The sequence below is a fragment of the Heterodontus francisci genome, chromosome X, assembly GCF_036365525.1.
Source record: "Heterodontus francisci isolate sHetFra1 chromosome X, sHetFra1.hap1, whole genome shotgun sequence".
Taxonomy (NCBI): domain Eukaryota; kingdom Metazoa; phylum Chordata; class Chondrichthyes; order Heterodontiformes; family Heterodontidae; genus Heterodontus; species Heterodontus francisci.
Genome location: NC_090421.1, coordinates 892,051 through 915,628, shown reverse-complemented (window position 1 = coordinate 915,628; position 23,578 = coordinate 892,051). Strand labels below are relative to the sequence as shown.

Sequence of the window (23,578 nt, the reverse complement as noted above, 5' to 3'; positions counted from 1 at the left end):
TGAGAGAGGGGGGGAGAGAAGGGGAGAGAGAGAGAGAGAGAGAGGGGGGGTTAGAAGGGAGAGAGAGAGAGGGGGGGAGAGAAGGGGAGAGAGAGAGAGGGGGAGAGAGAGAGAGGGGGAGAGAGAGAGAGGGGGGGAGAGAAGGGGAGAGAAGGGGAGAGAGAGAGAGGGGGGAGAGAGAGAGAGAGAGAGAGGGGGGAGAGAAGGGGAGAGAGAGAGAGAGAGAGGGGGGGAGAGAAGGGGAGAGAGAGAGAGAGAGAGGGGGGGAGAGAAGGGGAGAGAGAGAGAGAGAGAGGGGGGGAGAGAAGGGGAGAGAGAGAGAGAGAGAGAGGGGGGATAGAAGGGGAGAGAGAGAGGGGATAGAAGGGAGAGAGAGAGGGGATAGAAGGGGAGAGAGAGAGGGGGATAGAAGGGGAGAGAGAGAGGGGGATAGAAGGGGAGAGAGAGAGGGGGATAGAAGGGGAGAGAGAGAGGGGGATAGAAGGGGAGAGAGAGAGGGGGATAGAAGGGGAGAGAGAGAGGGGGATAGAAGGGGAGAGAGAGAGGGGGATAGAAGGGGAGAGAGAGGGGGGGAGAAGGGAGAGAGAGAGGGGGATAGAAGGGGAGAGAGAGAGGGGGATAGAAGGGGAGAGAGAGAGGGGGATAGGGGGGGAGAGAGAGAGGGGGGAGAAGGGGAGAGAGAGAGGGGGGAGAAGGGGAGAGAGAGAGGGGGGGAGAAGGGGAGAGAGAGAGGGGGGGAGAAGGGGAGAGAGAGAGGGGGGGAGAAGGGGAGAGAGAGAGGGGGGTGAAGGGGAGAGAGAGAGGGGGGAGAAGGGGAGAGAGAGGGAGGGGGTAGAAGGGGAGAGAGAGAGAGGGGAGAGAGAGAGAGGGGGTAGAAGGGAGAGAGAGAGAGGGGGTAGAAGGGGAGAGAGAGAGAGGGGGTAGAAGGGGAGAGAGAGAGAGGGGGTAGAAGGGGAGAGAGAGAGAGGGGGTAGAAGGGGAGAGAGAGAGAGAGGGGGGAGAAGGGGAGAGAGAGAGAGAGGGTAGAAGGGGAGAGAGAGAGAGAGGGGGGAGAAGGGGAGAGAGAGAGAGAGAGAGAGAGAGAGGGGGGAGAAGGGGAGAGAGAGAGAGAGAGGGGGGAGAAGGGGAGAGAGAGAGAGAGGGGGGAGAAGGGGAGAGAGAGAGAGGGGGGGTAGAAGGGGAGAGAGAGAGAGGGGGAGAGAGAGAGAGAGGGGGTCGAAGGGGAGAGAGAGAGAGAGAGGGGTAGAAGGGGAGAGAGAGAGAGAGAGAGGGGGGGGGGTAGAAGGGGGGAGAGAGAGAGAGAGAGAGAGAGAAGGTAGAAGGGGAGAGAGAGAGAAGGGGAAAGAGAGAGAGAGAGAGAGAGAGAGAGGGGTAGAAGGGGAGAGTGAGAGAGGGGGTAGGGGGTAGTGGGGTAGAAGGGGAGAGAGAGAGAGAGAGAGAGAGGGGTAGAAGGGGGGAGAGAGAGAGAGAGGGGGTAGAAGGGGGGAGAGAGAGAGAGGGGGTAGAAGGGGGGAGAGAGAGAGAGAGAGGGGGGTAGAAGGGGAGAGAGAGAGAGAGAGAGGGGGGTAGAAGGGGAGAGAGAGAGAGAGGGGGTAGAAGGGGAGAGAGAGAGAGAGGGGGTAGAAGGGGAGAGAGAGAGAGAGAGGGGGAGAAAGGAAGAGAGGGAGAGAGAGAGAGAAGGGGGGGGGGGAGAGAGAGAGGGGGGGGGAGAGAGAGAGAGAGAGAGAGGGGGGGGAAAGAGAGAAAGAGATGGCCAGGAGTTTGCTGCGGCTTCTGAATGCTCCCCTCCTGCAGGCAGCTGTCAATCAATCCTGGGACACATCTGGGCACTGGACAGCCAGGTAAAGGTGGGCTTTAAACAGCCTCTCCCACTCGGCTTTGGAACAGGGGGACCGGGTCCTCCTGCTGGTCAATGGGATGCAGATTGTGGTACCTTTTTGATCTGGAGGTTCCCGGGTCTCTGTCAATGTGGTCAGCAAGCAGCAAACCGACAAAGAGTTTAGATATGTGTGAGAGAGAGTCTGTGTGTCTCTACCTCTGTGTCAGTGTGTGTCTGGCTCCGTGTCCAATTGGCACAAAGTGCAGAAAGACTAGTACAGAAAGAGCGAGCACAGGCCTCCCCCAGTTTGATTTCAGGAGGGTCTGCTTAATCGTGGGGCAACATTGCTCAGGTTTTGAACTCATTTTCAACCTGGGAGGAGTTTTTTTCCCAATGAGAAAATTATATTTAAAAAGATAATAGTTTTACAATGAGTATGTTTCCCCGTGTTTAACACGCAGGTGACGCAGCTGGCTGGGAATTGTGCCTGTTGATTCAAAAATTGTACTTATTTCATACTGTGAGAAATATGTTCTGCTCCTGCCCACGGCCCAGTGGCTCGCACTGAGTCACAAAGCTTTGACAGCACATCAGAGACTTGAGCATATAATCCAGGCTGACGTCCCCAGTGCAAAACTGAGGGAGTGCCGCACTGTCGGAGGGTCAGAACTGAGGGAGCGCCTCTATTTGGAAGAAAATCGTGGGGAATTCTCCCTAATATCCTGGGGCCAATATTTATCTCTGAACCAAAATCAGATTACCAGTCGTTAAAGCTTTGCTGTTTCAGGAGTTTATCTCCTGACATGGCTTGGAGCCAAGTTTTGGCTGAAATCAATTACTTGCAATTCTATAAAGTTTTTAAATGTATTAAAACACGCCGAGGAGAGTCATCAAACAAAACCGGGAGGAGGTTACAGAGATGGGGAGGGTTGTAGGGGCTGGAGGAGGTTACAGAGATAGGGAGGGTTGTAGGGGCTGGAGGAAGTTACAGAGATAGGGAGGGTTGTAGGGACTGGAGAACGTTACAGAGATAGGGAGGGTTGTAGGGGCTGGAGGAGGTTACAGAGATAGGAAGGGTTGTAGGGGCTGGAGAAGGTTACAGGGATAGGAAGGGTTGTAGGGGCTGGAGGAGGTTACAGAGATAAGGAGGGTCGTAGGGGCCGGAGGAGGTTACAGAGATAGGGAGGGTCGTAGGGACTGGAGAACGTTACAGAGATAGGAAGGGTTGTAGGGGCTGGAGAAGGTTACAGGGATAGGAAGGGTTGTAGGGGCTGGAGGTTACAGAGATAGGGAGGGTCGGAGGGGCCGGAGGAGGTTGCAGAGATAGGGAGGGTCAGAGGGGCCGGAGGAGGTTGCAGAGATAGGAGGGTCGGAGGGGCCGGAGGAGGTTACAGAGATAGGGAGGGTCGTAGGGACTGGAGAACGTTACAGAGATAGGAAGGGTTGTAGGGGCTGGAGGAGGTTACAGAGATAGGGAGGGTCAGAGGGGCTGGAGGAAGTTACAGAGATAGGGAGGGTTGTAGGGACTGGAGAACGTTACAGAGATAGGAAGGGTTGTAGGGGCTGGAGGAGGTTACAGAGATAGGAAGGGTTGTAGGGGCTGGAGAAGGTTACAGGGATAGGAAGGGTTGTAGGGGCTGGAGGAGGTTACAGAGATAAGGAGGGTCGTAGGGGCCGGAGGAGGTTACAGAGATAGGGAGGGTCGTAGGGACTGGAGAACGTTACAGAGATAGGAAGGGTTGTAGGGGCTGGAGAAGGTTACAGGGATAGGAAGGGTTGTAGGGGCTGGAGGAGGTTACAGAGATAGGGAGGGTCGGAGGGGCCGGAGGAGGTTGCAGAGATAGGGAGGGTCAGAGGGGCCGGAGGAGGTTGCAGAGATAGGAGGGTCGGAGGGGCCGGAGGAGGTTACAGAGATAGGGAGGGTTGGAGGGGCTGGAGGAGGTTACAGAGATAGGGAGGGTCGTAGGGACTGGAGAACGTTACAGAGATAGGAAGGGTTGTAGGGGCTGGAGGAGGTTACAGAGATAGGGAGGGTCAGATGGGCTGGAGGAAGTTACAGAGATAGGGAGGGTTGTAGGGGCTGGAGAAGGTTACAGGGATAGGAAGGGTTGTAGGGGCTGGAGGAGGTTACAGAGATAAGGAGGGTCGTAGGGGCCGGAGGAGGTTACAGAGATAGGGAGGGTCGTAGGGACTGGAGAACGTTACAGAGATAGGAAGGGTTGTAGGGGCTGGAGAAGGTTACAGGGATAGGAAGGGTTGTAGGGGCTGGAGGAGGTTACAGAGATAGGAGGGTCGGAGGGGCCGGAGGAGGTTGCAGAGATAGGGAGGGTCAGAGGGGCCGGAGGAGGTTGCAGAGATAGGAGGGTCGGAGGGGCCGGAGGAGGTTACAGAGATAGGGAGGGTCGGAGGGGCTGGAGGAGGTTACAGAGATAGGGAGGGTCGGAGGAGGTTACAGAGATAGGGAGGGGCTGGAGGAGGTTACAGAGATAGGGAGGGGCTGGAGGAGGTTACAGAGATAGGGAGGGTCGGAGGGGCTGGAGGAGGTTACAGAGATGGATGAGGAGGCCCTGGAGGGATTTGAATTCAAGGATGTGAAATTTAAAAGTGAAGTGTTGTTTGAGGGGAGTCGGTGTAGGGTCAGAGAGTCCAGGGGGCAGGTGATGGGCGAACGGGTTCTGGTGTGAGTTAGGACACCCTGCTTGGGACGTTTCGCTGTGTCAGTCGTTATTTAAATGCTGGCAGTTGTTGGAACGGACAGCATTCCCATTTACAACTACCGATATTCATTCTGTATGTTTTACCCCAGACACCTGTCGTCGGGTGCTGTCCTGGTGGGCGGAGGGCCGAAGAGGGAGCGAACCACACGTCCGGCGCGGGCATCGAGAACCTTCTTCAATGTCCCGGGGCTGCTGACCAACAGGAGGAAGGAGTTTGCAGAGAGACGGATCATCGGGTGAGATTTCTGCGAAGTGGCTGAGCATGCCGGTCAGATCCCCCTTGTCACCCGGCGGTCAAGGGCCAAAGGGTCAAGCTGCAGTTACATGCCCATGTGTAAAGGGCACGGGGAAAGGTCAGGATAAACCCAAGGGAATGGGGTTCAAAGGGGGCCAGGGTGGGGTGGGGTAGGAAAGAGACATGGAGGTCTGGAAAATATTCAACTGTGTACACAAGCTGAATTCAGAATGTTATAATCGAACAAATTGAGATTGTGATATATTTTAAAAGTAGCGTAACAAGTCAGGACTCGGTGCTGATGGTGAGACCCTTTGCTGTCTGCATTAAAGGAGACATTATCTCCTGACATAACCTGGACTTAAGAGAGCTGGCTTATAATAACAGGCTGCACCCTCACTGGGGTCGGGAAAGAGGAAATGATGTGTTAGCGAAAAGAGATTTCGTTCAACGTTGACGCTCCTGCTGCCAGTACTGAGGGAGTGCCGCAGTGTCGGAGGGTTGGCACTGAGGGAGCGCCGCACTGTCGGAGGGTCGGCGGGGGAGTTCTCTCTGGTGACATGTCTAATATTTATCCTGCAATCATCACCAAAAAGAACTGGTCATCACAATCGCTGCTCGTGGGAGCTTGCTGTGCGCAAATTGGCCGCCGTGTTTCCTGCCACAGTAACTGCACTCCAGAAAGTACTTAATTGGCTGTAAAGCGCTTGGGAGGTCCTGAGGACGTGGCTGGCACTATGTAAATGCACTTTCTTTCTCTTTAGGTACGCCATGCTGCAGATGTACAATGTTGTGGCAAACGTGGAGGATTACAAACACTTCGTGCCCTGGTGCAAACGTTCAACTGTCCTGCTGAAACGTGCAGGACACGCAAAGGCGGAGCTTGAGGTCGGCTTCCCACCGATACTGGAGCGATACACGTCAGCCATGACACTGGTGCGGCCTCACCTCGTGAAGGTATGTGCTGGAATAACTGTGCATTACCTGGTGTCAATAATGGAAGTTTCATAGCAATGTCAGCCACTCCAGCGGTTTCAGCCCTGGACACTCCCACTGCCACGATTCCAACGCTGACCCTCCGACAGTGCGGCGCTCCCCGGGCACTGACCCTCCGACAGTGCGGCGCTCCCCGGGCACTGACCCTCCGACAGTGCGGCGCACAGTCAAACCCCCAACGCAACCCGAACAGCGGGGGAAATCAGGGTGTGGGCCAGGTTTCCAGTCGTGTCTGGCTCCGTTCTGATCTACCTTCTCCTCCTCGCAGGCCGTGTGTACTGACGGGAAAATCCTCAATCACCTGGAGACCGTGTGGCGGTTCAGCCCTGGCATTCACGGATACCCGAGCACATGTACCGTCGATTTCTCAGTATGTACCCCTGGTATTGGCCAGACTAGTTACAATCGTGGAATGAAACAGCACAGGAGGAGTCCATTCGGCCCGTCGTGCCTGTGCTGGCTCTTTGAAAGATCGATCCAATTAGTCTCCGCTCCCCCCCTCCTGCTCTTTCCCCCCCAACATCCCTGCAAATCTATCCCCCATCCAGTATTTATCCAATTCCCCCTTTTGAAAGTTACTATTGAATCTGCTTCCACCGCCTTTTCAGGCAGCGCGTTCCAGATCACAACAACTCACTGTCAAAAAACATTCTCCTCCTCTCTCCCCCTCTGGTTCTTTTACCGATTATCTTAAATCTGTGTCCATCTGGTTACCGACCCTCCCGACACCGGAGACAGTTTCTCCCTCTCTCTCTACTCTATCCAAACCCCCCTCCTGATTCCGAACGCCTCCATTAAATCTCCCCCTTAACCTTCTCTGCTCCGAGGAAGAACAATCCCAGCTTCTCCCAGTCTCTCTGCATTGACTGCAGTCACTCATCCCCCCACCCCCCCGGGACCGTTCTGGTCAATCTCCTCCGCAACCCCACTCTCCGAGGCCCCGACATCCTCCCTAATGTGCGGTGCACAGAACTGGGACGTGGTCCTCTCGCTGCTGCATAATTTTCATTTTATTCGCCGTGGTTTGAGGGATCTCGCCTGGTACGGCGATCGCTGGCTGTTTTTCTTTCACCGCCTTCTCCCTCCCTCCCTAGGTCTCTTTCGAGTTCCGGTCGCTGCTGCATTCTCAGGTGGCCGCCGTCTTCTTCGACGAGGTGGTGAAGAAGATGGTGGCGGCGTTCGAGCGCAGAGCATCACAGCTGTACGGCCTGGAGACCAGCGTCCCGCGGGAGTTGATGCCCGATTCGTTTGAGCAGACGTGAGGAGGTGGAAGGGGTGAGGGGGGCGGGGGGCCCCCTCTCCAGGGCAGCACAACAGGAGCGCGGCAGCAATGACTGACCTCCCACCATTCTTCGCGACATCATTCCGTTGTCCTGTAACCTGAATGGCCTCCTCCTAGTTCCTGTGCAACAGGCTCGAGGAGGGGCTGAATGGCCTCCTCCTAGTTCCTGTGTTGCAGTAGAAACTGCGTCGGGGATTCAAGGCTGAGGTGCTGTATCGCCCCGCTGGTGGGAGGGTGTAATTACAACGTGACATGTTTACATGGACCGAAATGCAGCTGCAGGAACTGGAGGGGGGAGAAAGTTGGCACAAGTGTGACAAACCGTGACAACCGGAAGCTAGGTTTCAGAGACAGGAAGCGTGGGCAGGAGAAATAGGGCGTGCAGGGCTGAACCGGCACAACCACATCATGTTTCACTGGAGCACTTCAACCTACCGGAACTACGAGTGGGGATCATTTCTAAAATGTGTCTCTGTTCCCCCTCAGCATGGGCACCATCAACCACCCCCCCCCCCCCACCCTACTGCCTCCCAAACCCCCTCCTCATTGTCTATACGGGTTCCACCCCCTTCCTCCAGAGAATCCACTGTGTAATGCGATACTGCCACCTTTCGAGACACACACTGGTATAAACTGCTGCTCAGTGACAGCCCAGGGCATTTTATATACAGGCTCGAACACCTTCCTCTGGCAGTGTGGGGGGAGCTAGGTGTGTGTTGTCTATTCCCCTTTACTCCAGTCCCCACTGTACAGTTTACGCACTTCTGCGATTAATAAAACCATTGACCTCACTCAATAAGACTTTTGTGTTTAATAATCAGATGCCTCTATCTGCTGTGCCATATCGGGAGATTAAGGGGTGGATATTTTGATTCATGGGTAAGGGGAGTGGGTAGGAGGCACTCCTGGTGGCACCAGGCTGGGTGGGGGGGAAGAGAAGGGGAAAGCACGGTGGGGCAGAGAGGCCTCCTGTCCCTGGACAACGCAACAGGGTAAACCATCATGCATTAGGGAGACCATGGCATCTCTTAAAGGCAAGAGTTCAGACATCTTCCACACTCCCCCAACTCCACCATTAGCAGCCATGCCTTCAGCTGCCTGGGGCTTCAGCTCTGGAGTTCCTTCCCTAACTGATCCCTCCCCCACTCCTCACCTCCCCTCCATTAAAACCCACCTCTGAAGCAGCTTCTGCTCACCTACATTGGCTCGGTGTGAAAGAGTGTCTGATAACTCTCCTTGGACACACCTTGCAACGTTCCTGGACATTAAAAATTTATTACATAAATGCACGTTGTTGAGATACAGATGTCCAAGGAGAGAGCGGGGCAGTGGGATTAGTTTGGGGATTGATACAGGGTGATGTGGAGAGAGCGGGGCAGTGGGATTAGTTTGGAGATTGATACAGGGCGATGTGTAGAGAGCGGGGCAGTGGGATTAGTTTGGGGATTGATACAGGGCGATGGGGAGAGAGCGGGGCAGTGGGATTAGTTTAGGGTTGATACAGGGCGATGTGGAGAGAGCGGGGCAGTGGGATTAGTTTGGGGATTGATACAGGGCGATGGGGAGAGAGCGGGGCAGTGGGATTAGCTTGGAGATTGATACAGGGCGATGGGGAGAGAGCGGGGCAGTGGGATTAGTTTGGGGATTGATACAGGGTGATGTGGAGAGAGCGGGGCAGTGGGATTAGTTTGGAGATTGATACAGGGCTATGGGGAGAGAGCGGGGCAGTGGGATTAGTTTGGGGATTGATACAGGGCGATGGGGAGAGAGCGGGGCAGTGGGATTAGCTTGGAGATTGATACAGGGCGACGGGGAGAGAGCGGGGCAGTGGGATTAGTTTGGAGATTGATACAGGGCGATGGGGAGATTACAGCACAGTGAGATTCGTCTGGGATTCTTGGTACCATGGGCTGAATGGCACGTGGTTTGTCATGCACTGCCTGAAACAGCGGTGGGTACAGGTTCTCTACTTTCAAAAGAGTAGCAGATAGCTCTTTGAAAAAGCTAGTACAGGTACAGTGGGCTGAATGGCCACCTCCTGTGCTGTGTCAATCTGTTTACCTATGTTAATTAAGTCCCTGCATTGCAAACAGTAATTGGGAGAAGTTGTTTGAGAGACACGACCATAGAAACCAACAGTACAGGAGGCAGCCATTCGGCCCTTGGTGCCTGTGCTGGTTCTTTGAAAGAGCAGTCCTGCTTAATGTCATGCCCTTGCTGTTCGCCCACCAGCTTTGCAGGTGGATCTTTCCAGACCCCAGCAACTCTCTGGGAAAACATTTCTGCACAGCTCCCCTCTAGATCTTTAGCCAATGATTTCAAATCTGTGACCTTCTTTCATTCTCAATTGCATCCCACCTGAAGAGGCAGGGAATCCCTGCTCGGGAGACAGGTCCAGTAACAGGGAAGGGAGCCTTGGTGCTGGGTCACCCATCAAGCTGGGACTGAGACTCTCAGCTCTCCGAGTGACATTCAGGTAGCACGCAGAGCCCAGCGCCAGCTGGTTCTAGGCCATGGACCAACACGACACGTAACCCAGCTATCAACAAAACCAACAGCTCGATCAGTACACACAAAAAAAAACAGGAGCAGGAGGCCATTCGGCCCCTCGAGCCTGCTCCGCCATTCAGTACGATCACGGCCGATCCACTATCTCGACTCTGCTTCCCCGCCCTACCCCTCGATTCCCTCAGTGTCCCAAAAATCTATCGATCTCCGTCTGGAATATACTCAACGACAGCAATCCACAGCCCTCTGGGGGTATCGAATTCCAAAGATTCACCACCCTCTGAGTGAAGATATTTCCCCTCATCTCAGTTCTAAACGGCCGACCCCTTATCCTGAGACTGTGACCCCCGCCCCAAGTTCTGGCCTCTCCAGCCAGGGAGAAAACAGTCTCAGCCACTACCCTATCAAACCCCCTCAAACACTTCACTGGGACTGTTTAGACATCCTGAATACATGGTCAGATTGAGCCTCCTGATCCATCCCCTGTAGTGCTGCCCAGGATTCCCGCTGCCAAATGCTTCCCCAGTGACAGAAGGTTAGGGGGTTCACCGGGGCAGAGGGGGGGGGGGGGGGAAAAAGAACAGGACACCTCGGACTTGGCACGCGAGTAACCAGGCCTTTCAAGCAGACACAGTAATAAAAACATTTATTTCCGTCTTAGATTCAGAACAACCTGAGGCATGAGACATGATCAGTACATTTACACAAATAAGTTTTACAGCTCTCTACTACCCTCGCGGAGAGGCGGTCTGCAACCAGAGGACTGCCCACCTTGTCACTTACATTTTCTAAGGAGTGTGTACGCCCATGCGTGTCTGCCTATCCAAACTGCGGGACAAGACAAACAGCACGTACATTTAAAAAAAAAAATGTATCAATAATTAAATTAAGCCCTCTTCACTCTGCTGAAAACTGTTAATCTTTTCTTCCCCCCCGTCTCTCTTTTGCTCCTCTCCCCAACCCAGTGAAAAAAAAATCTCATCCGTCAGGTTATCCTGTGAAGAGTGGGTTTAATAGCAGGTTTAGCCTAAGAGCTGGCGTGTGCACTGGGGTTGCCGTGAGTGCCGGCTCCCTGATGTCGGGGGCGTTTTTGGACAGGGGTTTACCCAGACTTGGCGTCCACCAGCTGTATCAGGCCGTCGGTACTCATGGACTTGGGTCTCTCCAGGGGGAAGCCGAGGGCCCTGCTCCAGATCAACTGAGAGAGGACTCCGAGTGATCTCGACACCCCAAACAACACTGTGTAGTAGTTCATCTCCTTCATTCCATAATACTGAGAGAGAGAGAGAGAGAGAGAGAGAGAGAGAGAGACACACTGTCGTTAAAGAGTAGCACTAATTATTGAAATACACACATCGTCCTGAACAGGTACATACAGCGGGTGTGAGCAAGGGACAGGCTGCGGCAGCTGCTACCACTACCAGATAGCAGTGACAAGCCTCAGGAACGGGGACTGCACCAACAACCTCAGCTGAAAGTCTTGGACCGCATTCCTCCAGAAGCAGTAAAATCACACCAGGGATTTAAAAGTCAGACAGTCCAGCGGGGTGGGGTACAGGGAGAGGGGGTTTTTAATCAGACACAGTCCAGCGGGGTGGGTACAGGGAGAGGGGGTTTATAATCAGACACAGTCCAGTGGGGTGGGTACAGGGAGAGGGGGTTTATAATCAGAGACACAGTCCAGCGGGGTGGGTACAGGGAGAGGGGGTTTATAATCAGAGACACAGTCCAGCGGGGTGGGGTACAGGGAGAGGGGGTTTATAATCAGACACAGTCCAGCGGGGTGGGTACAGGGAGAGGGGGTTTATAATCAGAGACACAGTCCAGCGGGGTGGGGTACAGGGAGAGGGGGTTTATAATCAGACACAGTCCAGTGGGGTGGGTACAGGGAGAGGGGGTTTATAATCAGAGACACAGTCCAGCGGGGTGGGGTACAGGGAGAGGGGGTTTATAATCAGAGACACAGTCCAGCGGGGTGGGGTACAGGGAGAGGGGGTTTATAATCAGAGACACAGTCCAGCGGGGTGGGTACAGGGAGAGGGGGTTTATAATCAGAGACACAGTCCAGCGGGGTGGGGTACAGGGAGAGGGGGTTTATAATCAGAGACACAGTCCAGCGGGGTGGGTACAGGGAGAGGGGGTTTATAATCAGAGACACAGTCCAGTGGGGTGGGTACAGGGAGAGGGGGTCTATAATCAGACACAGTCCAGTGGGGTGGGTACAGGGAGAGGGGGTTTATAATCAGAGACACAGTCCAGCGGGGTGGGGTACAGGGAGAGGGGGTTTATAATCAGAGACACAGTCCAGTGGGGTGGGTACAGGGAGAGGGGGTTTATAATCAGAGACACAGTCCAGCGGGGTGGGGTACAGGGAGAGGGGGTTTATAATCAGAGACACAGTCCAGTGGGGTGGGTATAGGGAGAGGGGGTTTATAATCAGACACAGTCCAGTGGGGTGGGGTACAGGGAGAGGGGGTTTATAATCAGAGACACAGTCCAGTGGGGTGGGTACAGGGAGAGGGGGTTTATAATCAGACACAGTCCAGTGGGGTGGGTACAGGGAGAGGGGGTTTATAATCAGAGACACAGACCAGCGGGGTGGGTACAGGGAGAGGGGGTTTATAATCACAGACACAGTCCAGTGGGGTGGGGTACAGGGAGAGGGGGTTTATAATCAGACACAGTCCAGTGGGGTGGGTACAGGGAGAGGGGGTTTATAATCAGACACAGTCCAGTGGGGTGGGTACAGGGAGAGGGGGTTTATAATCAGACACAGTCCAGTGGGGTGGGTACAGGGAGAGGGGGTTTATAATCAGACACAGTCCAGCGGGGTGGGTACAGGGAGAGGGGGTTTATAATCAGACACAGTCCAGTGGGGTGGGTACAGGGAGAGGGGGGTTTATAATCAGAGACACAGTCCAGTGGGGTGGGTACAGGGAGAGGGGGTTTATAATCAGAGACACAGTCCAGCGGGGTGGGGTACAGGGAGAGGGGGTTTATAATCAGACACAGTCCAGTGGGGTGGGTACAGGGAGAGGGGGTTTATAATCAGAGACACAGTCCAGTGGGGTGGGTATAGGGAGAGGGGGTTTATAATCAGACACTGTCCAGTGGGGTGGGGTACAGGGAGAGGGGGTTTATAATCAGAGACACAGTCCAGTGGGTTTGGAGTGTGAATTGCGCAAGAAAACAGGTCACCAGTACTAAAGAGAGTGGAGTGCAATGGATTGCTGCTGTGTCCCTGCGAGAGAGAGAGATACTTCTCCATAACTTTGCGTCAGTCACGGCGTTCCCTCGGGATACCCACTCTGCAGCAGCACTCCGCTGTGTCAGTCACGGCATTCCCTCGGGATACCCACCCTGTAGCAGGACTCCGCTGTGTCAGTCACTGCGTTCCCTCGGGATACCCACCCTGTAGTAGCACTCCGCTGTGTCAGTCACTGCGTTCCCTCGGGATACCCACCCTGCAGCAGGACTCCGCTGTGTCAGTCACAGCTTTCCCTCGGGATACCCACCCTGTAGTAGCAGCACTGCGCTGTGTCAGTCACGGCGTTCCCTCGGGATACCCACCCTGCAGCAGGACTCTGCTGAGTCAGTCACTGCGTTCCCTCAGGACACCCACCCTGCAGCAGCACTCCGCTGTGTCAGTCAGTGCGTTCCCTCGGGATACCCACCCTGCAGCAGGACTCTGCTCAGTCAGTCACTGCGTTCCCTCGGGATACCCACCCTGCAGCAGCACTGCGCTGTGTCAGGCACAGCTTTCCCTCGGGGCACCCACCCTGTAGTAGCACTCCGCTGTGTCAGTCACTGTGTTCCCTCGGGATACCCACCCTGCAGCAGCACTCCGCTGTGTCAGTCACTGCGTTCCCTCGGGATACCCACCCTGCAGCAGCACTCCGCTGTGTCAGTCACAGCTTTCCCTCGGGATACCCACCCTGTAGTAGCACTCCGCTGTGTCGGTCACAGCTTTCCCTCGGGATACCCACCCTGCAGCAGCACTCCGCTGTGTCACTGTGTTCCCTCGGGATACCCACCCTGTAGCAGGACTCCGCTGTGTCAGTCACTGCGTTCCCTCGGGATACCCACCCTGTAGCAGGACTCCGCTGTGTCACTGTGTTCCCTCGGGATACCCACCCTGTAGCAGGACTCCGCTGCGTCAGTCACTGCGTTCCCTCGGGATACCCACCCCGCAGCAGCACTCCGCTGTGTCAGTCACGGCGTTCCCTCGGGATACCCACCCCGCAGCAGCACTCCGCTGTGTCAGTCACGGCGTTCCCTCGGGATACCCACCTGCAGCAGGACTCCGCTGTGTGCGTCCACGTTTGGCCAGGGATTCTTTGCCTTACCCTGGTCCAGGAGGACCCCGGGTACAATCTTGTAGAGTTGTGCCACCAGCTTGAACAAGGGGTCTTCAGGCAGGTGTTTGAGGGCAAATTCCCTCTGGCAGATATAGCGGGGGTCCGTCTTGCGGAGGACAGCGTGACCGTAACCGGGAACCACCTGAAGGAGGGAGGGAACATTTCAACAAATTTATGAAGCGGAGGGGGAGGAGACAGCCAGCCAGAGGGGACCCAGCATCCCAGCTGCTCTGCGCAAAGCCCCTGCTCCAGGGATTCCAACTGTGCGCTAAGGGTGGGACCAAAACTCGGGTTCAGGCACATCCATTCCACCGTCCAAGCTCCTCGGAAAAACTGCTGCTCGGTGGGACAGCTGAATGGGGAGCACTGACCGTGAAAGGCTGGGGTGGGAAGACACTTCAGGAGAGAATTGGGCTGCAGAAATTGTTAACCTAGCACGTGCTTTCGAACGGCAGCAGCTCAACACTGAACCACCTTTACAGTTTGAGAGTTTCTTATTCCCCGGCACCAGGGCCTTACTCACTGAAGTCAGCCGTGTCTCAGGGGGTTGGCACAAGCACCTCCGAGTCAGAAGGCTGTGGAATCGAAACCCCCGCTCCAGAGACTCGAGCTTGTAATATGGGTCAACACTCCAGGGTGGGCAGCGCCGAGGAAGTGCCGCCCTGCCTGAGGGGCAGTCTTTAACATTTAGAAACTGATTATGTGGCCTCAACTCACCCTGCCAGAATTCAGCGTGTTCCAAATGAAGTCCCGCAGTTTCTCGTCCGACACCTCACCGCCCAGCTCGGCCTGCAGGTTTGTCAGCCAGGTCAGAACCTCCTGTGCACAAGAGAACGCATGGCAGTCAGTGTGTGAACCTTGCATCAAACCTCTACAGCAAGACCGGTCCCTCCCAAACCCGCCATCACCTCCTCCTGGAAGTCAAGGGCAGTGGGCACATGGGACCACCAACTCCTCCAAGCTCGAGAGAAGCCGGCACAGACGCTGGGGAGGTGGGGGGGGGGGGGTGGTGGGGATGAGCAACCTCCACCTGTGTTGTGTCAGTTCTCTCACTTCGTGCTTGGAGATGGGGCCCAAGTGTCTTACAGTAATATGGGCCTTTGCCCAGTTAATGTATTTATTTCAGTCTCAACAAACTCGTCATTACCAAGCGTTACAACCGCTATTCGTCAGTGTGAATCGGTATCTGTGTGCCCTCAGCACCGGGAATCTGAAAAATAAACCACTCCAGGAACATTATCGGGGGCGGCCTGCTATCTGAGGGGCTCTGATTACATTTACAGCATTGTACGCGTGCCCGAGAATCAAATCGAGCCACATTGCGCAGGGAGAGCTTGTAGGGTGAACTATTCGGGTCAATCAGCAAAGCTCCCCCACCCGCACTGGCACGTCTGTGATTCACACACATCGAAGTCAGCTTGCTTTGTGTAACCTTTAACGATAGGGGATTTGGATTCCGACGGTCCGCCACAACTTTAACCGCTGTAAACCGGGTCGAAGCCAAAAACGCGGACTGCACACAGAGGTGCAGACTTGGAGCCGCACCTCCGCCCTGGTCACTCTCCGACAGGGGAGTGGGACCAGGCCTCAGAAACCAAAAGGGGCGAAGGTGCAAGGGTACCAGCCTCGCATTTCACAGAGCCCACAGCACCCAGTGAAACTCTGCTCCCCAAATCCGGCTTCCGGGCCCCGTCTCAAACTGTAGCTTTAAAACCTTTCCGCAAGAACGTAAGGAGGCTTTTAAATTCGCAGACACCAAGCAGGCATGTGGGGATAACGGCGACACCATATTAATGCTCAAGGTCCAGCCAGCACCGTACCTGATTTGCAAGTCCATGAAGAGGCCCAGCCAGGCCATTCATTGCAGCCCCAAAGCAGAGGTAAGGGTCAGAGAGAGCACTGCCCACGAGGTGACTGGTGTGAGCACTGACATTACCACCCTCGTGATCACTGTCGCAAAGCGTGAATGAAAAGAAAGTACGTGTCAATATTAGAAGGCAATTAAAACAGATCCGGCGATGGTTCTAAACAAGTGCGGCACAACTGTGTAAATCTCTCCAATCCAGTCTCCTTAAACAGACTGGAGTCCTGATCGGAATCCAACGATCCCCGTCCCTCTCTCCAGCAATCCCTCTGCCCCGGTCCTCGTCCCTCTCCAGCAGTCACGCCGCCCTCACCCTCGGCCCTCACCGGTCATCCCACCTCCCTCACCCTCGCCTCTCTGTGGCGATCCCTCCCTCCAATATTTGTTCAGGGGATGTGGGCGTCACTGGCCAGGCCAGCATTTATTTCCCATCCCTAATTGCCCCTTGAGAAGGTGGTGGTGAGCTGCCTTCTTGAACCGTTGCTGTCCACGTGAGGTTGGTACACCCACAGTGCTGTTAGGAAGGGAGTTCCAGGATTTTGACCCAGCGACTGTGAAGGAACGGCCGATATAGTTCCAAGTCAGGATGCTGTGAGACTTGGAGGGGAACTTGCAGGTGGTGGTGTCCCCATGCAACTGCTGCCTTTGTCCTTCTAGTTGGTAGAGGTCACAGGTTTGGAAGGTGCTGTCGAAGGAGCCTTGGTGAGTTGCTGCAGTGCATCTTGTAGATGGTACACACTGCTGCCACTGTGTGTCGGTGGTGGAGGGAGCGAATGTTTGTAGATGGGGTGCCAATCAAGCGGGCTGCTTTGTCCTGGATGGTGTCGAGCTTCTTGAGTGTTGTTGGAGCTGCACCCATCCAGGCAAGTGGAGAGTATTCCATCACACTCCTGACTTGTGCCTTGTAGATGGTGGACAGGCTTTAGAGAGTCAGGAGGTGAGTTACTCGCCTCAGGATTCCTAGCCTCTGACCTGCTCTTGTAATCACGGTATTTATATGGCTACTCCAGTTCAGTTTCTGGTCAATGGTAACCCATAGGATGTTGATAGTGGGGGATTCAGCAATGGTAATGCCATTGAACGTCAAGGGGAGATGGTTAGATTCTCTCTTGTTGGAGATGGTCATTGCCTGGCACTTGTGTGGCGTGAATGTTACTTGCCACTTATCAGCCCAAGCCTGGATGTTATCCAGGTCTTGCTGCATTTCTACAAGGACTGCTTCATTATCTGAGGAGTTTGCGAATGGTGCTGAACATTGTGCAATCAGCAGCGAACATCCCCACTTCTGACCTTATGATGGAGGGAAGGTCATTGATGAAACAGCTGAAGATGGTTGGGCCTAGAGAATAAAGACCCAGTCTATTTAATCTTTCCTCATAGGACAATCCCTCCATCCCAGGAATTGGTGAATCTTCATTGCACTTCCTCTATGTCATGTATATCTTTCCTTGGGTAAGGAGCCCAAAACCGTGCACAATACTCCAGGTGCGATCTCACCAAGGCTCTATATAATTGCAGGAAGGCATCTTTACTCTCATACTCAAATCCTCTTCACTCTTAATAAAGGCCAACCATGAGGGAGAAAGGAACAGAAGGATATGGTGACAGGGGTGAGGGGGGTAAGAGATGAAGTAGGGGGTGGGAGGAGGCTCACGTGGAGCAGAAACACCGGCACGGGGCAGGTGGGCCGAGTGGCTTGTTCCCGTGCTGGTCAATTTCAAAGCAACTCTACATAAAAGCAAATACCGAGACGAGTGAAGCTTTCCCAACCCTCCAACAGGGGACGGGCAACCTGCTTACAAAACACCGGGAGATCTTGTGGGGGTGGGGTGGTGAGGCTGAAACACGGAAGGAGATGCTGACCTGTGGATCGTAAGGTAAAGTCTCATCAGCTCCGTGAACTCAGGTTCCGTGTAGCCCAGCATGTTGGTGAAGTTGTGGGACCAGTCGAGGTTGGGGTCAATGGCCCCAATACTGCTGCCCTCCCTGTACAGGTTCCGGTAGATCTTCGACGCCACACAGGGCAGCTTAGCGATCAGATCCATTGAATCATCATAAATAAACTACGGGAGAGAGAGAGAGAGAGAGAGTTAGCCCACCATTCATCAAGTTAAGGGTCATGCCCAATCTTCTCATGGTCTACAGGGGAGGGGATTGGGGAAGGAATCACAAGCATTTATATTGCATCAGTCGCATCCCCAGGATGCCCCAAAACTTTTCACTGCCAGTGAATTACTTCAAAGTGTAGCCACTGTTGGAGTGCACACAAGATCCCTACAGCAAAAGGGAGATTTTTATTTTTTTTTTTTAAAAACAAGTGAGAAATATTGGCCAGGACACCTCCCCGTGCCCTCTTTGAATAATGCCACGGGTCGTAAAAACATTCACCACGGAAATGGGCAGGCGGCACCTCACCCAAAAAGGGACGGCGTCTCCGACAATGCAGCACCCTCTCAGCGTGGCACTCAATAAAGCGTCGGCCCGTTGCGGCACACCACGGGCAAGCTCTGGGCCGAGGGCAGGAGGCCCACGTCCTGGGGAGCCCCGGCAGCAGACAGCAGTTTGTGCAGTGGCGCAGGAACAGATCGCAGGCTCGACTAGAGGGCAAACTTTATAATAAAATTATTTCCATTGGTTTCCTGGACCGGAGCAACAAATCGCACGGCATTTCAGCCCAACACTTGCCGATTTTGAAACACGCTCTCAAAATTGTCTTTTGACTTTTTAAAGTTTGCAGTGACACAATGCAGTAGCTCTTTGGGCCCTGGGTAGCACAGAGACACTCAACCTCCTCCAGTAAAGGGAAAACCTGGACGGCGTTACAAGTGTGGACAGTACAGCTCTGTGACCAGACTTAGTGCCAAATATTGCAACTAGTTTGTCACCACCTCTGCCCTGCTTGCCGTGATGCAGGCTCCACTGCCGAATACGCAGCGGGCCAGTGGCTATTGATAGCTGCGCAGTATCACTCGATATATTCTGGCAAGTTTGTTTGCAGAAACCCTGCCCCCGAAACACGTGGTGGGAGAGACGCGTTCTCATCCTCGTTTTCATATCACCCCGTGGCAGTGGATTTCCCGTCGCGGGTTTGACGTGACCAAGTGGCTTGCCAAGGGTCACGCGCTTTGATGTGGTCTGGAGTCACGTACAGACCCGGACTGGGCACAGATGGCAGGGTTCCGACCCTTGAAAAAGGACATTCAAGAACTGGTCGGGTTTTAACAACAAATAAACAGCTTCACAGTCACTTTTACTGACTGCAGTTCTTAATTTACAGATTTTTCAAACTACCAAAGCTGCGACTTGAACGTTCGTGCTCTGGATTATTAATCCAGGTGCACACTACACTACCATAGAGCAAAGAACGGTACAGCACAGGAACAGGCCATTCGGCCCTCCAAGCCTGCGCCGATCTTGATGCCTGTCTGAACTAAAACCTTCTGCACTTCCGGGGACTGTATCCCTCTATTCCCATCCCATTCATGTATTTGTCAAGATGCCTCTTAAACGTCGTTATCGTATCTGCTTCCACCACCTCCCCCGGCAGCAAGTTCCAGGCACTCACCACCCTCTGTGTAAAGAACTTGCCTCGCACATCCCCTCGAAGCTTTGCCCCTCGCACCTTAAACCCACATCCCCTAGTAACTGACTCTTCCACCCTGGGGAAAAAGCTTCTGACTATCCACTCGGTCCATACCGCTTATAACTTTGTAAACCTCCATCATGTCGGCCCTCCACCTCCATAGGCACCTTCTCAGCCCCTGCAGCCTCCCCAAGGCTGCTCACCTTTGTACTGGTACAGTACAGTAAAGCTCTGTCACTTTGACAGCTGTAGCTCCACCTTTATAACCCTGATTCTTTGTCTGTTCTCCCAGATCGCTCGACACCTGCACTTCCCAAGCCTGTATGCTACTGCGACGGTGGGGGGGGGAGAACCGCGGAGAATCAAGCTCACCTCCCAGTACTTTGACTTGCTGACTCCCTCCGAGTAGGCACGGGCGAAGCTGCTCTCGCTATTGAGTGCCGTGACAGCGGCGCTGAGCTGCGACATCGGGTGCAGGTTGTTTGGGAAGTTGTCGAGCATGGTGACGACATGCGAGGGCAGGGCGGCCCGCTTCGCCCATTCTTTGGACACCCAGTCGACCTGCGGGGAGAAAGAAATAAAACAACACACTCGCACTTCTTACCAGTGGAAACCCGCAAAACACCTGCAGTCAAATTAGTGTCTTTATCGCAGCAGCACCTCTTCAAATACAGGATCTCTAGTTATTCTTTCACCAAAGGACATTAACAGAATCAAAACCTCTTCGTCCGGGAGAAGCTACATAAAACTATCAATGTATAAAAACAGGCCTTGGAATATAAATACAAATTTGGTCAAGAGTCTGGGCTTGTGAATTGTTTATAGTCAGAGTATGAAAAGCTCATTGGGGACCGTAATGAGTTGAAAAGGCAGGCTTACATCTGACAGGCTCAATATCATTTGAGGCATAAACACTTACTTTGAAATGTGCCCGTTATAATTTCAGCATTTATTATCGAGGGAAGCAGCTTCCTAACTACCAGACTTGCTCCACTGGAAAGCCCTCATTTAGCATTCAAGTTTCAAAGCAACATCCTGCCTCGACTCTAGGTTTGTGCGGTGGCACGTCCGTTGGAGTTAAGGCTGCGTAGAAACTCGAGGGTACGTACGCAGACTGTTAGCATCTTCGTCGATAGAATCAACGCCGGTGTATTCTTTTAATTCAGCTGACCGCTTTTCGAAAACTTTTTCATTCCAATCTAGTCAATCTCTGGTCCTTAGCACAAGGAGCAGCTTTTAAATTCTAAGTTGCGTCAAATATTTGCCCCCCTCTCCACCCCCACCCCCCGGCCATTTTTCCACATTTAACCAATTCTATCACCTCATACGCCCCTGATGGAAACAATCTCCCCAGCCAGCGTAACTTTGTTGTCGGGCTCCCCTCACCTTCCGCTGTTTTTGTTCTCCATAAACACCGCACCGCCTGCCCCGGCAGTCAGCCGCTGGCAGCCACACGGGGCATCACGTGCTCCGGTCCTCGGTCCGCCCCACATGTACCAGGTCGCCCCCACCAAATCAACACAGACACTCCCCTTAAACTGACCAACCCCCTGACACAGCCCGGACGGACAAAAACTGATCATCATTGTTAACGTGCTAGCGGAGCTCAGATGAGCAGGGAAAAGGTCGCAGTAAGGTTGGCAGACGTCACACGGCCCGTTGCTGCAGGGATTGCGTTTGTTTTTAAGTTGGTGCAAGAAATTTTTGCTGAGTATCGACAATGAACTGGAAAACGTGGATGGATGAAGCTTGCAATGGAAGCAAGCGCAGGCATTTAGCAGCTTTTATGAAGTGGCAGTGACGAGTGCAGCCTTGCAATAAAGATCTCCTGCCGCTGCTTGTTTTGTTTTTGCACCGCGGTTTCTTACAAGCCGTCTTTGAGCTCCTTGGCTCGGAAGCGGCGAGGCCGACAGCGACGCTAAAAAACCGCTCGGTGATCGTTGCGCCCGACGCCCCAGTCGGCACGGCAAGACTCGAGGCAAACTTCATTACCTGCTCCTGTGTGGGGATATCTCCGGTCAGCAGCAGCCAGAACAGACCTTCAGGAAGGGGCTCCTCTCCTCCGGGGGCCTTTGGCAAAAGCTTCTGGCACTCTGGTATGCTGTAGCCACGGAAACGAATACCCTGGCCAAGAGGCAAAAGGCGAGGTCAGGAAAACGCGTTCAAACCCCACGCCGAACACAATGTTTCCACACTACCGCACAGCTAGATTCGGGGCTGGGTGGGGAAGGGGGGTGAACTGATTTTAGCTCAGGGCCTCAAATGCCTTCCCTGAGCATCAGGACAAAGCATGCCAATGGTATCAACTCGAATTTTTACTTTACAGGGTTTTGGACAGTTAACCAGGTATTCAACACCTGTACGTTACCTGCCTCCACTTCAAGCCCAGCAGTGGCTGCTACACTGGCAAACTGCAGTCACCTCAACCCAAAGTAAAAGCCTCTGTAGTATGTGGAATCACCCCCCCCCCCCCCCCCCCGGGAAACATCAGAAGCTTATAACACAGCAACAAACACTGCACCATCGTACAGACCCTGCCGGTTTGTTGGAAGAAATCAAGTGTGCAGCTTTCAGTGTCTATGAATACTAATGGACTGCCTGGACTGTAGTTGGACGGTGATCTGGAACTTGAGAAGACAGGTCAGCTGTGAACGCTGACCGACATAGACTCCCGGTCTGACAATGCCTCCATTTTAAAATTCTCCCCCCTCGCTTTCAAATCCCTCCACGGCCCCACCCCTGCTCGCCTCTGTAACCACTTACCAGCCCCGACAAGCCTCGGAGATCTCTGCATCCTTCCAATTCCACACCCCACCCCCACCACCCGGTACATCCCCCACTCCCTCTGCTCTACCACCCGGTGGCTGTGCCTGCAGCTGTCTAGGCCCCGAGCACTGGAATACCGTCCCGACATCTCCCCACCTCAGAACCTACCTCTGTGACCCACCCATCCTGGTATCTCCTTTTGTGGCTCGGTGTCATTCTGTTTGATAATGCCCCTGTGAAGCAGTGCCTTTGGATGCTGAACTATGCACAAGGTGCTATTATAAATGCACGGTGTTGTTGCATCTTTCCCTGCTTCTGGTGAAGGTCAGCTGCAGTGCACAAGGTTTAAGACCCAGCAGCTATAGCCCTACTGATCTGTGCATCTCCGTCAGTAAAAAACTAAACCAGAATTGAATGTCAGCGTGACTGTCACAGAGCACCGGTCGAAGGATGGGACTTACCCAGTAAAGGATGGGGTGCAGCTTACACCACAGGGCACGCGTAAAGCAAAGCACATGCAGACTAATTTGACATTAACTCTGTACCTCGTCTGGATCCAGCACTGATGTTTCATACACCAAGCCCTTCATTCCTCGCATGCCACCGTACACCTGAGGGGGGCCGGGGGGTGGGGGGGGGGGGGAAAAGAAAAATCAGGCAGTTACAATATTCAAAACGGCATTCAGCTAGGAATACAGGAACAGGAGGAGGCCATTCAGGCCCCCCTCCTGGAGCCTGGTCTGCCAACCAGATCACAGCTGATCTGTAACGACTAGAACAGACTTTAGTACACTACAGGTGGTCTGTCTCTCTCTCTCTCTCTCTCTCTCTCTCTCGCTCCTGGAACTCGCTCCCAAAACAGCACCATGGATGTCGGCACACCACACAGACTGCAGCGGTTCAAGAAGGCAGCTCACCACCACCTTCTCAAGGGGCAATTAGGGACGGGCAACAAATGCCGGCCCGGCCAGCGACGTCCACATCCCGTGAATGAAAAAAATAAGTTCTCTCTCCTCACCCACAACCCCACCACCCCCCCCCAAAAACGTAATTCATACCATATCGACATTAATTTGTCCAATAACTGTTTTGCCATGTTGTTGTTTGAAAGCCTTAATCCTGGATTGTTCCTTGGGGATAAGTTCAGCAAGAACCTCCTTCAAATCCTAGGAAGACAAAAGCGTTTGTTAGATGGGATCAGGGTCTTCGTCTACAGAGTCTCCGAGCATCGAGTCAGATCCAACACAGGTCAGGCGTAGGAGGAAGTTTCACCCCACACTTTCTCCACAACTGTCTTGACCAATCTCAGAGACTGGGTGGTCAAGTGGCCCATTGTACCTGCGCTTACGTAACCGTCTCTACGCCCAGTCAGACATTTTCACTAAACTACCCTTTGCGGCCTGAACAAGGCCGCCTTTCGCAGACACTCCCGCACTGCAGGGGATCCGCA

General features: G+C 53.9%; 2 protein-coding genes across 4 annotated transcripts in view; one reads left to right on the top strand and one right to left on the bottom strand.

Annotated features, from left to right (window-relative positions):
- The first annotated feature begins 1,746 nt into the window (after positions 1–1,746).
- On the top strand, positions 1,747–7,840 carry LOC137358724 (coenzyme Q-binding protein COQ10 homolog A, mitochondrial-like). Of its 2 annotated transcripts, XM_068024968.1 has the most exons (5): positions 1,747–1,841; positions 4,626–4,772; positions 5,536–5,728; positions 6,036–6,137; positions 6,862–7,840. In XM_068024968.1, the coding sequence occupies exons 1-5, from the start codon at positions 1,750–1,752 to the stop codon at positions 7,027–7,029; spliced, it is 702 nt and encodes a 233-aa protein (XP_067881069.1). In that variant the 5' UTR covers positions 1,747–1,749; the 3' UTR covers positions 7,030–7,840. The 2 variants fall into 2 exon arrangements, with proteins under 2 accessions (XP_067881069.1, XP_067881070.1); XM_068024969.1 differs by lacking the exon at positions 6,036–6,137.
- Positions 7,841–10,186: 2,346 nt separating this feature from the next.
- cs (citrate synthase) overlaps positions 10,187–23,578 on the bottom strand; it is a 32,095-nt gene continuing 18,703 nt past the window's right edge. For both annotated transcript variants that reach the window (XM_068024952.1, XM_068024953.1), the window contains exons 3-11: positions 23,187–23,294; positions 22,674–22,739; positions 21,355–21,486; positions 19,735–19,923; positions 17,643–17,842; positions 15,736–15,865; positions 14,633–14,734; positions 13,848–14,057; positions 10,187–10,830 (exon numbers count right to left, since the gene is read on the bottom strand). In XM_068024952.1, the coding sequence (XP_067881053.1) occupies positions 10,660–10,830; positions 13,848–14,057; positions 14,633–14,734; positions 15,736–15,865; positions 17,643–17,842; positions 19,735–19,923; positions 21,355–21,486; positions 22,674–22,739; positions 23,187–23,294 (1,308 nt within the window). In that variant the 3' untranslated portion in view covers positions 10,187–10,659. The remainder of the gene's footprint in view (positions 10,831–13,847; positions 14,058–14,632; positions 14,735–15,735; positions 15,866–17,642; positions 17,843–19,734; positions 19,924–21,354; positions 21,487–22,673; positions 22,740–23,186; positions 23,295–23,578) is intronic.